The 12,902-nt window shown below is 30.0% G+C and overlaps 2 protein-coding genes across 5 annotated transcripts; both read right to left on the bottom strand.

The window, feature by feature from the left end:
• Positions 1-636: 636 nt before the first annotated feature.
• On the bottom strand, positions 637-5,224 carry LOC130452367 (kynurenine aminotransferase-like). 4 transcript variants are annotated; one of them, XM_056791600.1, is made up of 9 exons: positions 5,147-5,224; positions 4,778-4,864; positions 4,010-4,263; positions 3,718-3,974; positions 3,128-3,374; positions 2,600-2,766; positions 1,042-1,228; positions 799-962; positions 637-741 (listed from the first exon to the last, which is right to left on the bottom strand). In XM_056791600.1, exons 2-9 carry the CDS (start codon positions 4,840-4,842, stop codon positions 679-681), a joined length of 1,404 nt encoding a protein of 467 aa, XP_056647578.1. In that variant the 5' UTR covers positions 4,843-4,864; positions 5,147-5,224; the 3' UTR covers positions 637-678. The 4 variants fall into 4 exon arrangements, with proteins under 4 accessions (XP_056647578.1, XP_056647588.1, XP_056647605.1 ...); XM_056791610.1 differs by having other exon boundaries at positions 3,718-3,954; positions 4,113-4,263; XM_056791627.1 differs by lacking the exon at positions 4,778-4,864 and having other exon boundaries at positions 3,718-3,954; positions 4,113-4,263; positions 5,147-5,203.
• A 2,253-nt stretch (positions 5,225-7,477) lies between these two features.
• On the bottom strand, positions 7,478-12,709 carry LOC130452453 (kynurenine aminotransferase-like). The gene is made up of 9 exons (XM_056791744.1): positions 12,410-12,709; positions 12,146-12,303; positions 11,896-12,046; positions 11,600-11,836; positions 10,706-10,955; positions 9,604-9,770; positions 9,293-9,479; positions 8,973-9,136; positions 7,478-7,617 (listed from the first exon to the last, which is right to left on the bottom strand). Exons 2-9 carry the CDS (start codon positions 12,301-12,303, stop codon positions 7,561-7,563), a joined length of 1,371 nt encoding a protein of 456 aa, XP_056647722.1. The 5' UTR covers positions 12,410-12,709; the 3' UTR covers positions 7,478-7,560.
• Positions 12,710-12,902: the final 193 nt, after the last annotated feature.

Raw genomic sequence — 12,902 nt, 5'->3', positions numbered from 1 at the left:
AAATCAACGTTCTTTGTTAGTGATCAGAACACTTTTAAGATTTTGCAGTTGATCAAAACATTTGCTATCGTTAATTTTGACGTTGAATTGTGAAAGATACTTATAGTATCTGAAACTAGATTCCATTCCATTCAACATCTTTTAAAGTCATTCATATGGATTTTGTGTCTTTGTATAAGTTTTCAGTTCAAAATTGTAAATATTGTACTGCAATAATGTGTTTAATATCCTTTTTGAACGCAGTCCCCTGTTCAGAATTTTCGTTGTTCTCTTTGAATTTATATGAAATGGAAGTCACTTTCCATGCATTAGCACAGAACAGTTTTTCAGAACCTCAGAAAAATCAACCTACTCTTTATCTTTCATATACTTTTGATAAATGGTCATGAAGGAATGAAGCCTTCATTAAGGACATTTTCAAAAAAATCTTAAACTTCTGAATGTATTATTCTTTTCTTTTTTTAGAAAATCGACTTAAAGGTTCAAACATTTGTAATATCCTTTCTATCTCTGGAAAAAGACTCAGCCTGCGTGTCTTTGGAAGGAATGTCTAATTCTTTTTGAGTTCTTCTGTACTAGGTATACCTACAGTATATGCAGCACAAAGAAATTTCTTGATGAAAATAAAACACGTTATACTTATTCCCAATTTTATTTAAAAAATCGAAATACACTAATTTAGTTTTCAGTAGTTTTCCATCGTTTCAAAATATCTTCTGCTTGCTTCAAAGTTTCATGTTTCTAAAAATTACGAGAATATATAAAAGTACTATACGTATTATAATCACTTTTCATTACCTTTATGAAACAAAACCTCACAAAATTTTCTGCTAAATGTTTATTCGGCGTACTATAAAACACAGTTGGAGGTATTCCTTGTAGACCAACCTTCTTCGTCATCCATTTAGTGAATCTGTAATCCTTATATTGATCAGATTCTGAACTTACATCTACTTTTGATTCTTGAACAAAAAAAAATCAACAATTCGTAACAAAAACTAGTCCAGCTATTTCAAAAAAAGCATAAGTTAATATACAAACCAAGTGCTGACCAATCTGCCAACATAAAATATCCTCCGTCGGGGATAGTAGGTTTCATTCCAACTTCACTAAGTACATTGGCCATATAATCTCTTTTGGATTCTAAATCCTTTGCTAACGATACAAAAAAACAATCTTCCTTGCCCAAGCGATCCATTTCTGTTTCGAATGCTATAGCAACAGCTTCCTGAAAAAGATTAGGAGAAGGCATTTCAACATTTTTGAATAATCTTAACACTTAGCTGCTTTGTAATATTTCACAAAATAAGAGAAATTCCCACATTTAAAATTCTTTCCTCAAAGGGGATTACTGAAAACACTGTTCACACCACGACTCACAATTACGAAACGCGCGTCAGACAGTGTACTTGTGAATGCTAGTGTAGACAATGTGTTCAGTATGAATACCCTCAATGAATTCAGAAATTCCAATTTAACTCAAAGGGAGTTAATAACTTAGTCAAGACACTAAATCTACCATTTTTAGTTGGAAGCGAATATAAAACAAAATGACCTCACTAGTTACAAAAAATAAAAACACTTCTTTCCATTTTACAAAGGAAATTGGCTTAGCTCTTATTTCAAACTGTTGTGTGTTCAAAACAATGTTAGCATTTCTGTATAAACTTTCTTCGATTTCTCCTGTGAAAAGTAACTTTTACTTTTCTGTAATTCATGAATTGTAATACATTTTTTAATTTAATTTAATTATTCTAGTTGAAGGAAAAATCTCATAACTGTAGAAACGATACCATATTTAAAATTCATTCCTCTAATGGCACTGATCACTTAATATACCAAGAACTTTGTCCTTCTTTACTTTCTATAGAAGAAGTTGGTTTAACTGTTTTTCTTGGAAAACCATGTTTGCCTATGTATAAGTAACTAGTGAAAAATCAGTCAATACTTTTTTCAATTTAATCATTTAATTTCTTCAATGAAAAGTAATAATTTTTTTCTAATAACATTAATCATCTTTCATTACAAGAATTATAATTTAAATATTTCTTTAAATTATTCATTAATTAAAAGAGAAAGCTCACAATTGTGTATATTTATTTGTAGATTTTTTTTTGAGGCACCAAATTCAAAATTCTTCTTTTGAAGGATTTGGTAATTTGCCTTTCTACATAGGAAGTTGGTTTAGTTCTCATATCAAACTGTTTGTGTTTATTAGAGTATCATATACATGGCAACCGAAACGAACTATTGTGTCCTCCTTTCTTGCTATAATGCTGAGGATCCTCAGCTTCTACAACTGAGCTATTAATCTCACACCTTTTAAAAAGTTCAAAATGTGGGACAGCTGTAGCTGCTAAAGATCTTTGTCTTCTATTTCAAACTCTCCCAAGTGTAGTGCTCTGGAGTTCCATAGTGTTTTGGCCTCTGTGCAACAAAAAATGGCTAAGTGACTAGTGAAAAATCCGTCCATACTTTCTTCTATTTTTCAGTAAAACGTGATTTATTCTTTTCTATCAACATTAATTAACATTCGTTACAATAAAGGAAAAGCTCTTAATTCTAAAGGCTATATTTATTTGAGCTTTTTTCAAGATACCTGAATTGGAGTGACACCTGTGTAGACAGTATTTTGATGGACCATCTGTATATTTCTCATTAAATTCTCTGGACAATAAGCCCATCCAACTTTCCATCCAGTTACACTAAAAGTTTTCCCAGCAGAACCAATGGTGACAGTTCTTTTCCACATGTCAGGTAAAGTTGCTGAAAATAAAGCAAAGGTATCATTGAGACATCACTTTTTCTGATGTAGGCAAATATAGATGAAAAAAAAGAGACACTGAAACATTTAAAGAAAATTTTTCATTCATGAATCTTACATAATTGTGAGGAATCTTACTTGCAATTATTTAAGCAGCATGTTCATATGATTATCATTAATTTTAGTAATTACAGATTAATAATTACAAACAATTAGTGGAGAGTGGAAAACCTAGGCCTCAATAAGGCGTCTCCTTTTTCTGTTGTTACAATTTATATTGTGTAGATATGGAATTAGTTTTTTACTAACTAGTTACGAAAAGAGCGCCATTGATCAACAAGCATATTATAAATTAATACTAACCCATTCTTATATGTTTATGAGGTTTGTAAACCAACCATTCATATACTTCATCAGAAATACATAGTACGTTCCACTTTTTACATAAATCTGCAATAAAAGTTAGTTCTTCCAAAGAATATACTTTTCCTAACGGATTATTTGGAGTGTTCAGTATAATAATTTTAGTCTTTTTGTTAAATAAGCTTTTTAATTCTTCCTTATCTAAAACCCAATCCTCTGAAGTAGGTATCCGTCCACTCACTGCTTTCTTTAAAAATATTTTATGTATCAAATTTTACATATTGCTAAATGTTTCAAGTCCCAACCCAAGTGTTGTATCACAACTTTAAAAGCATTTAAACATTTCCCTTCCTTGTATTATAATTTAAAAAAAAATAATTTCATTAAATCTCTATCTCTAACTTAATCCAATGGTATATAGTAGAACATATTTAGAGACAATATTTTATTGTTTCGACTTTAACAAATTGGACTACTAGAATAAATATTGATTTATTCCTAAGATGAGTGTTTAATCTTCAGAATTGCCCTGCAGAGGAGAACTCCTATATCAGGGCCATTTAATGAGCTAAATAAATAATATACATTACCAATCTCAAAGGGATAAATCTAGGCACACCGCCAGCATATTTAACCATGGCTTCATAACAATCGAAGAAAGGTTCTATAATAATTACTTCATCCCCAACATCTGTATGACCTGATATTGTTGAAAACAATGCTTCGTATGCTCCACTAGTTGTTAAAATTTCTGTTTTTTCATTAATTTCTCTACCAATTAATTTTGAATAAAGCTTGGACAATGCCCTAACCAGTCTAGGATGTCCCTGAAAAGTTTGAAGAAAATCTGCACATTTTATAAGTAAAATTAAATATACAAACCTATGGAATTAAGATTGAAAATTGTAATTATACTGTATCTATTTAACATATCAAATTCTAATAATAATATTGAAGAACCCGGATTGGTTAGAACTTTACTTACAAATCCTCTTGTATATTGATGTAACATGTAATCAGATTCATTGGAAACTTTGGCTAAAGTATCCATTATATATTTAGGAGGTGGATAATCTGGAAAACCCTGGCCGAGATTCAAAGGTTTATAATCAATAGCCATCTGAATATATTCAGTCCTAAAATCACAATACTTGAATGTTTAGAGTTTCTATTCAAATTTTTGAAAGGATTTCGGCTTCAGAGATATACTACTAAATAGAAAAAAAAATTATAACTTGTTGTGTATATATCCATGCCTACACTTATATTAAAAAATATCCTAAAATGAAAAGAATATAAAATAGCACATTAATGTTTGAAATCTATTGTAAACCAAAAAGAGCAATTATCTATATTTATTAATTACTTTTATTGCAACAAACAGTTTATAAAGTTTATTAAAGTATGAACATTATTGTGATATATATATAACATTCAAATTTAGCGCTAGATTTGGTTCAAGAATCATAGATTAACCTTATCCAGAACAACAATATAATTTTAAAAATTTAACTCTAACATGAAAGTTTGTCATATATATTTTATTTCTGTGATATATTACAACAGTGAATTTTATAATCGTTTAACAACAACGCAAAAAGAGTTAATTAAAAATAAATCGAAATATTTATTGAAATGAAGAATACTAACCAAACACTAGGTTCTGAACCTGCATATTTTAATGGTATTACAAATTTTTCATCTACTTCGGACATCTTGACGTTCCGTAAAATCAGTCTGCAATTATAAAATATTTGCCTATCTTTAAATAGGTAGTAATAAAGTCGTTCATTTACAAAAGAATCTAACTATTTATTTTGTTTCAACTTAGTATATTTATAGAGATAAAATAAGTAACTAATAAAAATTTTATGGTATTCTGAAATTATTTATTCATATTATACCTATATAACATTATTTTTAAGTTGCAGAAAGTTTTAGCTCAAGATTGTGTATAAATTAGAGTTATGTTTTTATTATTAATATAGTATACCTACGGAGAATGTAAGTTAATTTTACCTCCTTAAATATGTAACAGCTGATCTCCTAACGTACCACCTCAAAACAAACTTTCCTACTCACACTATAAGAAAATCACATGTCATTGATTGTTGAATATGGAACAAAGGTATTCAAGGTAAAAAACCCATAAGCGTACACTAAAAATATTTTATAAAGGGCATATATAAAAATTTTTCAAGAAATAACTGTACTATAATAAATCGTTAGATATAACCATTAAAAATTGATTTATATAAATTAAAGGGCACGCTGGACTTTTTTTGTTCAACGTTCCAAATTCTAGCACATTGAATTAGGCATTGGTATTATTAATTTATATATTTGAACACACAATTCAATAAAAAAATTCCAAGTATCTGATGCTATACTTACCTCATTATGTGCTATAAAACAACGTTCCATATCGAATATAACATTTGGTAATAATTGGACTATACAAGATCTATATATTGAATATGGAGGACGGGTATTTAACAACGGATAAGTAACAACTGTTTAAATTTTGCTCTTTTGTATGTCCTTTGGAGATTTTGATAGAAAGATAATACTTTTTGAGAATAAATCAAGATTAAGAACTTTTATATTCACCGACGTCCAAATGAATGCTAGTCTGTACCAACTACATATTAATATGATAATTAGGTCCCGGAAGATTGAACACTAACGGTAGACTAATTTCATTCTTGATAATCATTTATTGCATGGGCTCCAATTTGTTTTTATTAAACGGCATCAGTCCATAGATGGGAGAAAACTGAGTCTTAATCATAGATAAATCTATGGCCTTGATCTAAGTTCCATAGATCTATTTGGATATTTGACATGATGTAGTAGTAGACTACAAAGTGTGCTATTGCGCACCAGCTGGGAAGCAGCCAATGAGAATTCGCTCCCAAAGGGATGCGCAGAACGAGTCGAAAATGAGCCCTCTGGAAGAACACACCTTGTAGTCTTTACATCATGGATATTTGACAGATCATCGTGCATTCCACTTAACACCCACAAAGATTGTAACAGCACAGAACATACCCTATGGTATGTAACAGCTATGGAGTGTAGAGGTAAAGAGAACCATCTCGGTTTATCGAAAAGTGTCTGTTGAAAGGAAGCAATTCAGATGGCGCTATAATAGCAAGTGGAAAAATTTTAGAAAGAGCGCCACAAACTATTAGAGTAGGATAATAAATTAAATTCTTTTTTTAAAGTCATAATTATTATAAAGAAACTATTATTATACAAATTCATTCAAAAATGGTATATAAAATATATAACTCATAAATGCATATCACTTCCAGTTGCTACACTAGTGCTATTTCGGCGAGTATAATTTTCTGTTTACAGCTGGACACTTTGTCAACTAATCCTCCATACAAGACGGTTCTCCTTACCTCCACCCTCCATAGTAACAGCCTGTATCGTTCCCATATTATGTAATACTCCTATATGGACAGTTCTTATGGGAAAAAAACGTCCCTACGTTACGATGCGGACAATAATAATTTTTTGTGTGCAGAACTAACTGAAGCGCCCAGAGAGTGAGAACGATACACTATTTGTTTCACTTAGTCGGAACACCTTTCACTTATAGAAACTGTCCATATGGGAGTATTACATATATGATCGTTCCATCAAAGTCGTAGATAATTATTAATTCATAGAGTTTTTAATTTTTCTATGTATAGGAAGATATCAAAATTTTTTGGTAGATGACGGTAGCTACGCCGCTTGCATTAATGCGAGTCAACAACATTTAAGCCTCTTATTTCTAAACAAACATCAGTAACATATCGATACGGGGAGTGAAGAATTTAAATTGTTCTTATATCCTCAAACTCAAAGCATGTTAGCTTGTTGGGGAGGATAGTTTGTTTTGGCTGTGTTGGCATTCAACTATGGCATCTTGCAGGATGATAGAATGTGGTTCATCTATGATGGTAGAATCATAGATGAACCACATCCTAAGAACCCGCAAAACTGAAGGAAACACAGTTGTTTCAATCATTTTCTGATTAACATGTACAAAAATCAGCTTTTATAATCTAAGGTAAGTGTAATTACAAAACATTATAGTTTAAGTATTGCGAGTTTTTATGCTATTACGAATGAAATGAAAAAAATTTAGCTTAGTAAATTAATAAATTTGAGATAAGACCATATACAACTTTGTTATCGATTACCTGCCAAAGGAACCACGATCCAGGTTTCACGGATGGAATCATGCTTACCTGTGTTGGGGACACACATGGAAGAACTTTCACTTTTACGTATGATAGGAAAGTCCGGCCCACATATTGGGGAATTAAGTAGAAAGGTGATGAAAAAAAAAACTGGTATAACAAAATATATATTTCATTTTACCACAACATTTTGTATCACATTGATCCCTTTTTTTAATTACAAACAAATTTTGGTCAAGAGTCTCTCCATTTCTTCAAAATCTCCGCCGCTTTTTGTAGATTTTCATCTTTCTGTAAGGCAAAAATCAATATACAATTAAAAATATAAAGAGGCAAAAATAGGGTTCAATGTTTGGGTTAATTTGAGATTAAGTCATAGAGTTAATATTAAAGAATGGGAGAGCAACATGTTAGTGGCATTGTACTGTTGGTAGAGAGATAAAGGACATTGGTTTACTATTCCCTATCTCTTTTCACTCAATTGGTGCTTTATGCTTAGAGTTAATACTAAAAATCCATTAAAAATAGAGTAAAGTGAGACAGAAAGTGGTATATCGATGTTCTTTTTCTCTCTATCACCATTTCGGGCCCACTTGAACAAACTTCTATACCCCGATATCTCTTTGTATAACATTAACTGTATGGCTTGAGTGTCATTACATTATAAGAAACTAAAAAATAAAAGAAGCAATGAACATAAGTAGATATTTTAAAAAGGATCTACAGCAATATCAACATTATTTTGGTAAAACTTTTGATATAATAATGATTCAAAATATATCAGGAAGACTTGGAGGACTTCAATTTAAGAAACATAATGTTGGAACTGGATCTCTGTTAACCCCAACAAGTGAAAGAGCAGGACTTCAGGTTTTTTTCAAAATTTTTTGGACAGTACAGATCCAGTGCTTTCATATGAAGAGCAAATAAAAGGTATTTGTTATACTGAGGGCCAAAACGATTCACAGGTACATTTTTGATGTATTAGAACCACATTTTGTATCATTAGTTACTTTTCCAAAAGAAAATTTAGTCTTCATGCTAGACAAGTCAAGCAATAATTGATGCCATTGTTTTTGAAATTTTGAAAACACCTACATTGTTAAAATACAGTATACCTAACAATAGAGATTGAAATTGAAAAATATTTTATATTTCCACCTCCATGACAGTGGCTTTTTGCTTATCTTGGGATAATATTGCTGGGGAGTAAATATAAAACTATCAAGAGTATATACTGACACACTGTTTACACTATTATTACACCAACACTCACAATTACACATCGGTCTTGGTGTTGGTGAAGTGTTAGTGTAAACAGTGTGTTCAGTATGATTATCAATCACCAGAAATTACAATCTAGTACCAACAATGTAACTTAATATATATATATATATATATATATATATATATATATATATATATATATATATATTAAGAAGAATTAAAATTAAAATATCAATGAAGCAGTTTTAATAACAAATAGAAATATGAAATTTAATTATTATTTCCTGAGAATCTTGTTTAAAACAATATTTTTAAATTTAAAAAAATATTAATCAAGTAGGCATTATTTTTTTTATGAAATGGTCCTTTTAATCAATATTTAGATATTATTAAGATATGTTTAATTATTAATTTCCTACCTTTATGAAACAATATCTAATATAGTTTTCTCCTAGCTTCTTGTTATCTGGGCCATAAAATGCTGACGGTGGAATTCCTTGTAAACCAATATTTTTCGTCATCCATTTTGTAGCTCTATAATCTTTTTCAGGATCATTTTCTGAATTAAGATCTATTTTTCCTTCTGAAATAAGATGCAGTATATGATAATAGAATAGCATAATTCTAGCACTATACATCTACTTTAATACTCTTTAGAGAACATGAAATTTTTGAAAAATATAATTTTTCACAAATATATTACAAACCAACAAAGTAATTTGATAAATGAAATTCTCACCCAAAGGGGTCCAATCAGCTAGCATGAAATATCCCCCCTCTGGTATTATAGGTTTCATGCCAACATCTAATAAAAATTTAGCCATAAAGTCACGTTTAGCTTCTAATTCTTTTGGTAAAGAAACAAAGAAGCATTCGTCTGTACCTAAACGTTCCATTTCAAGTTCAAACCCAACTGCACATGCTTCCTAGTCAAGAAAAAAGTAATATAAAGATTTAATTAGTAATTTTTGAACAATGTAGTTATTATATACATAAATAACTGAAAATATTTAACCTACAGAAAATTAAGTAGTTTTATAACTTAGGTACCTGTATAGGTGTCACTCCAGTGTAAATACTGGTTTGATGAATTGTTTGTAAATTCTTCATCAAATTTGCAGGACAAATTGCCCAACCTAATTTCCACCCTGTAACGCTAAAAGTTTTGCCAGCAGAACCAATTGTGATTGTCCTTTCCCACATATCAGGTAGGGTAGCTAAAAAATCAATTACAAAAAACTTTCAATTACCTCTGGTGTGTTAACTGTGAGATTCACTTTGAAAAAAGTATTTAACAGCGAAAAATGAAAAATTGTTTGTAAAATTTATAGATAACTGTTGAATTTTCAACTTTGTATGTCTATTTGCATTGTTTTGCAGACCTATTGAAATTTTTGAGGACTATTAGAATTGTAGAATAAAATCAATTAAAAATCAGTAAAATTCAAACAAATAAATAGAAATATTCTCCTACTAATTGTCTAGTTAAATATGAAGCATATTTTAAATAATAATAAATTTTATTCTTATATATGCATGCTTTCTAATGCAAGCGGTATTTTTATTTCCAAAATCATTTAATCTTTTTTTATATTAGTCGATTACAATCTAGTTTTATAACAATACTTTTTCCATTTTTATCAATTACTGATATACAATTTTATATTTAAATTGATTTTTAAAAATCCTTTGTACCCTTCTGAATTGTGCGTTTAAGATATAATAACCCATTGTCAAGTGTTTTCAGAAATATACTAATAAGAACAATTAAACTATTTTGTGGATTTCTCATTAAACACACATATCAGAGTTAAAAATTTAATTAACTATAAACCACCAGCTAGTATTTCAATAAAATAAAAAAGGTAAGATATTGATCAATGGTAAATTCAAAATTTACCACCTGTTAATCTGTTTCTATATTATGGTAATCCCAATTTATTCACTAATTCACCCAATTACATATTTTTGACAGTTTAATGCATTAAAATTTCTCATTTTCCTTTGAATTTGTAATTTGATTATAAAAAGAGAATTTTCACCAAAAATGAAGTGATTAAGAAAATATATGGAAAATATAGGTTTAAATCGCATGTACTACTTTAGTTCTTTTCTCAAAAATGAAACCATGATACGATTAACATTGTCTTACCAATTCTAATGTGTTTGTTTGGTTTGTACACTATCCATTCATATACTTCATCTGAAATACATAAGACATTCCATTTTTTACAGAGGTCTGCTATATGATTGAGTTCATCTTCCGTAAATACCTTTCCTAAAGGGTTATTTGGATTATTGATAATGATGCTTTTGGTTTTTTCATTGAACAAAGATTCTAATTCATCCTTATCCAATGCCCAATCTGCTGATGTAGATAAACGACCGTCAGATGGTTCTTTCTACAAAAAATGAAACCCAATTATCAACTATCCACTCTTATAGAGCCAAAATGGCCCTTCTGTATTAATTAATTCAATTAGTTCATAGTTGAACAGTGGATGACCAAAGGTAATTAAGCACATACTCCTTCTGATAGGTCCGTCCTGTCTTTGATATTACCAAAGGCCAATGTCCTATGAAAAGCAGATCAGGACTTTGGCTTGAATCATTTAACGCCTGGGCACTCACAGATGAAATGGTCTGTAGTTTTCTCCTCCTCTATACACCAGCGGCATTCTGGATTATCTATGATGCCTACAGTGAAGACCATGACCAGTTAAGATTTTCAACCAACTTTATCATTGTTTAACACTGCCATGGAAAGAATGATCCTTTTATTTAGGTAAGTGATTATTTAGTGTCGTGGTATGTAATAAAAACAATCAATTCCATCAAAAGCACAACAAACTTTCTGGAGAGAGACAAGTTTCTGGAGCCATTGGTGATATTCATAATAAAGACAATGTTTACTATAGTCTCCATTTGTTTCCATAAACGATATTTTGTAATGAAAAAATAATCACAATCAATAACAAGTCTTAATTGCTATTTTCCAATTTAAATGTTTTCAACTGAATAATTTGATTTAAATCCCCGTTCTTACCAATCTTAAAGGTATGAATCTAGGTATTCCTCCAGCGTACCTAACTAAAGGTTCATAACAGTCATAAAATGGTTCGATAATTATAACTTCATCACCAGCTTCTGTGTGCCCCATAATAGATGCATGTAGAGCTTCATATGCTCCAATAGTTGTTATTAATTCTGTGCGTTCATTAATTCCTCTACCTAATAATTTAGAATACAGTTTAGTTATAGCTGCAACTAATCTAGGGTGTCCCTAGAATAAAAATTCAATATCAAATTTATAATTGGATATAAAGAGCTAATTGAAATTACAAATCCTCTAGTATATTGATGAAACATGTAATCTGATTGGTTCGAAACTTTAGCTAATGCGTCCATGATATACTGAGGTGGTGGATAATCTGGAAACCCTTGTCCAAGATTGAGAGGTTTATAGTCTATAGCCAATTGGATATATTCTGTCCTGAAAGTTACACAAAATATTGGATTCGCCTTTGCTTTCAAAACCTTCAGTAAAAAGTATTTATTCTACTATGCAGTAGTTAATTAAAATAGAGATTACCAAACGCTTTCTTTGCTTTCACCATATCTTGAAGGTAGGGCAAATTTTTTGTCAATAGCTGAATTATTACTGGATGCAACTTTGGTACTCATTTTTAAAATGTTTTCATGTGACTTGCATAACCTACTTCTGTATAAATTTGTAACTGTCTTCAACATCTAAAAGAAATGTTCATAACCTTAGAATTCATTATAGACCATAGAGCTCTAGTTTTATACTATAAACAATAAAAAATAATCTTAATATTAATCACTCACAACCTACCCTATCACGTTCAAAAAATATTTTTCAAATCTCAATTTATTTCTTGAAATTCGGCAAACTGATTATAATTAGAAAAATTACATAACCAACAAAAAAACAGTCAAAATTTCTTCATGATTAAATAAACCATGAACTTTTTATCTACAATTTGTGGTGAATTGCAAAATTAAAAATATATTCAAGACAAAACTAATTCACTAAGCCCCGCGTTATAACACAACCAACATTACTTTTTTGGAATAAAAAGTCATATTAATTTGTAAAAAAAATTCTTCACCATTTTCAATAATAACAGGTCCGGATCTAGGGAAGGCAAATCGTAGCACCATTTTTTAGTTTCTGTCCCATATCCCAGATTCAAGATCAAGGACTGAATATAGATGCCTGTAACACTCATATCTCCTTTAAAAGTTTAATCAGTGTTTTCTTACTGATATATAATTTGTAAAAATGGTATGTGATACACACAAATACATTCAAATGACAGCAGATT

Source organism: Diorhabda sublineata, chromosome 1 (genome assembly GCF_026230105.1).
Source record: "Diorhabda sublineata isolate icDioSubl1.1 chromosome 1, icDioSubl1.1, whole genome shotgun sequence".
Taxonomy (NCBI): Eukaryota; Metazoa; Arthropoda; class Insecta; order Coleoptera; family Chrysomelidae; genus Diorhabda; species Diorhabda sublineata.
This window is presented reverse-complemented; position numbering and strand designations above follow the sequence as displayed.

Coding starts and splice junctions, on each gene's coding strand:
- LOC130452453 (XM_056791744.1), bottom strand. CDS start 12,303: ATGTTGAAGACAGTTACAAATTTATACAGAAGTAGGTTATGCAAGTCA. Junction 10,956..11,599: donor GATTCATACCTTTAAGATTG/GTAAGAACGGGG, acceptor CATTTTTTGTAG/AAAGAACCATCTGACGGTCG. Junction 7,618..8,972: donor TTAGATATTGTTTCATAAAG/GTAGGAAATTAA, acceptor TTTGCCTTACAG/AAAGATGAAAATCTACAAAA.
- LOC130452367 (XM_056791600.1), bottom strand. CDS start 4,842: ATGTCCGAAGTAGATGAAAAATTTGTAATACCATTAAAATATGCAGGT. Junction 3,975..4,009: donor TTTCAATCTTAATTCCATAG/GTTTGTATATTT, acceptor TAAAATGTGCAG/ATTTTCTTCAAACTTTTCAG. Junction 742..798: donor TGAGGTTTTGTTTCATAAAG/GTAATGAAAAGT, acceptor CGTAATTTTTAG/AAACATGAAACTTTGAAGCA.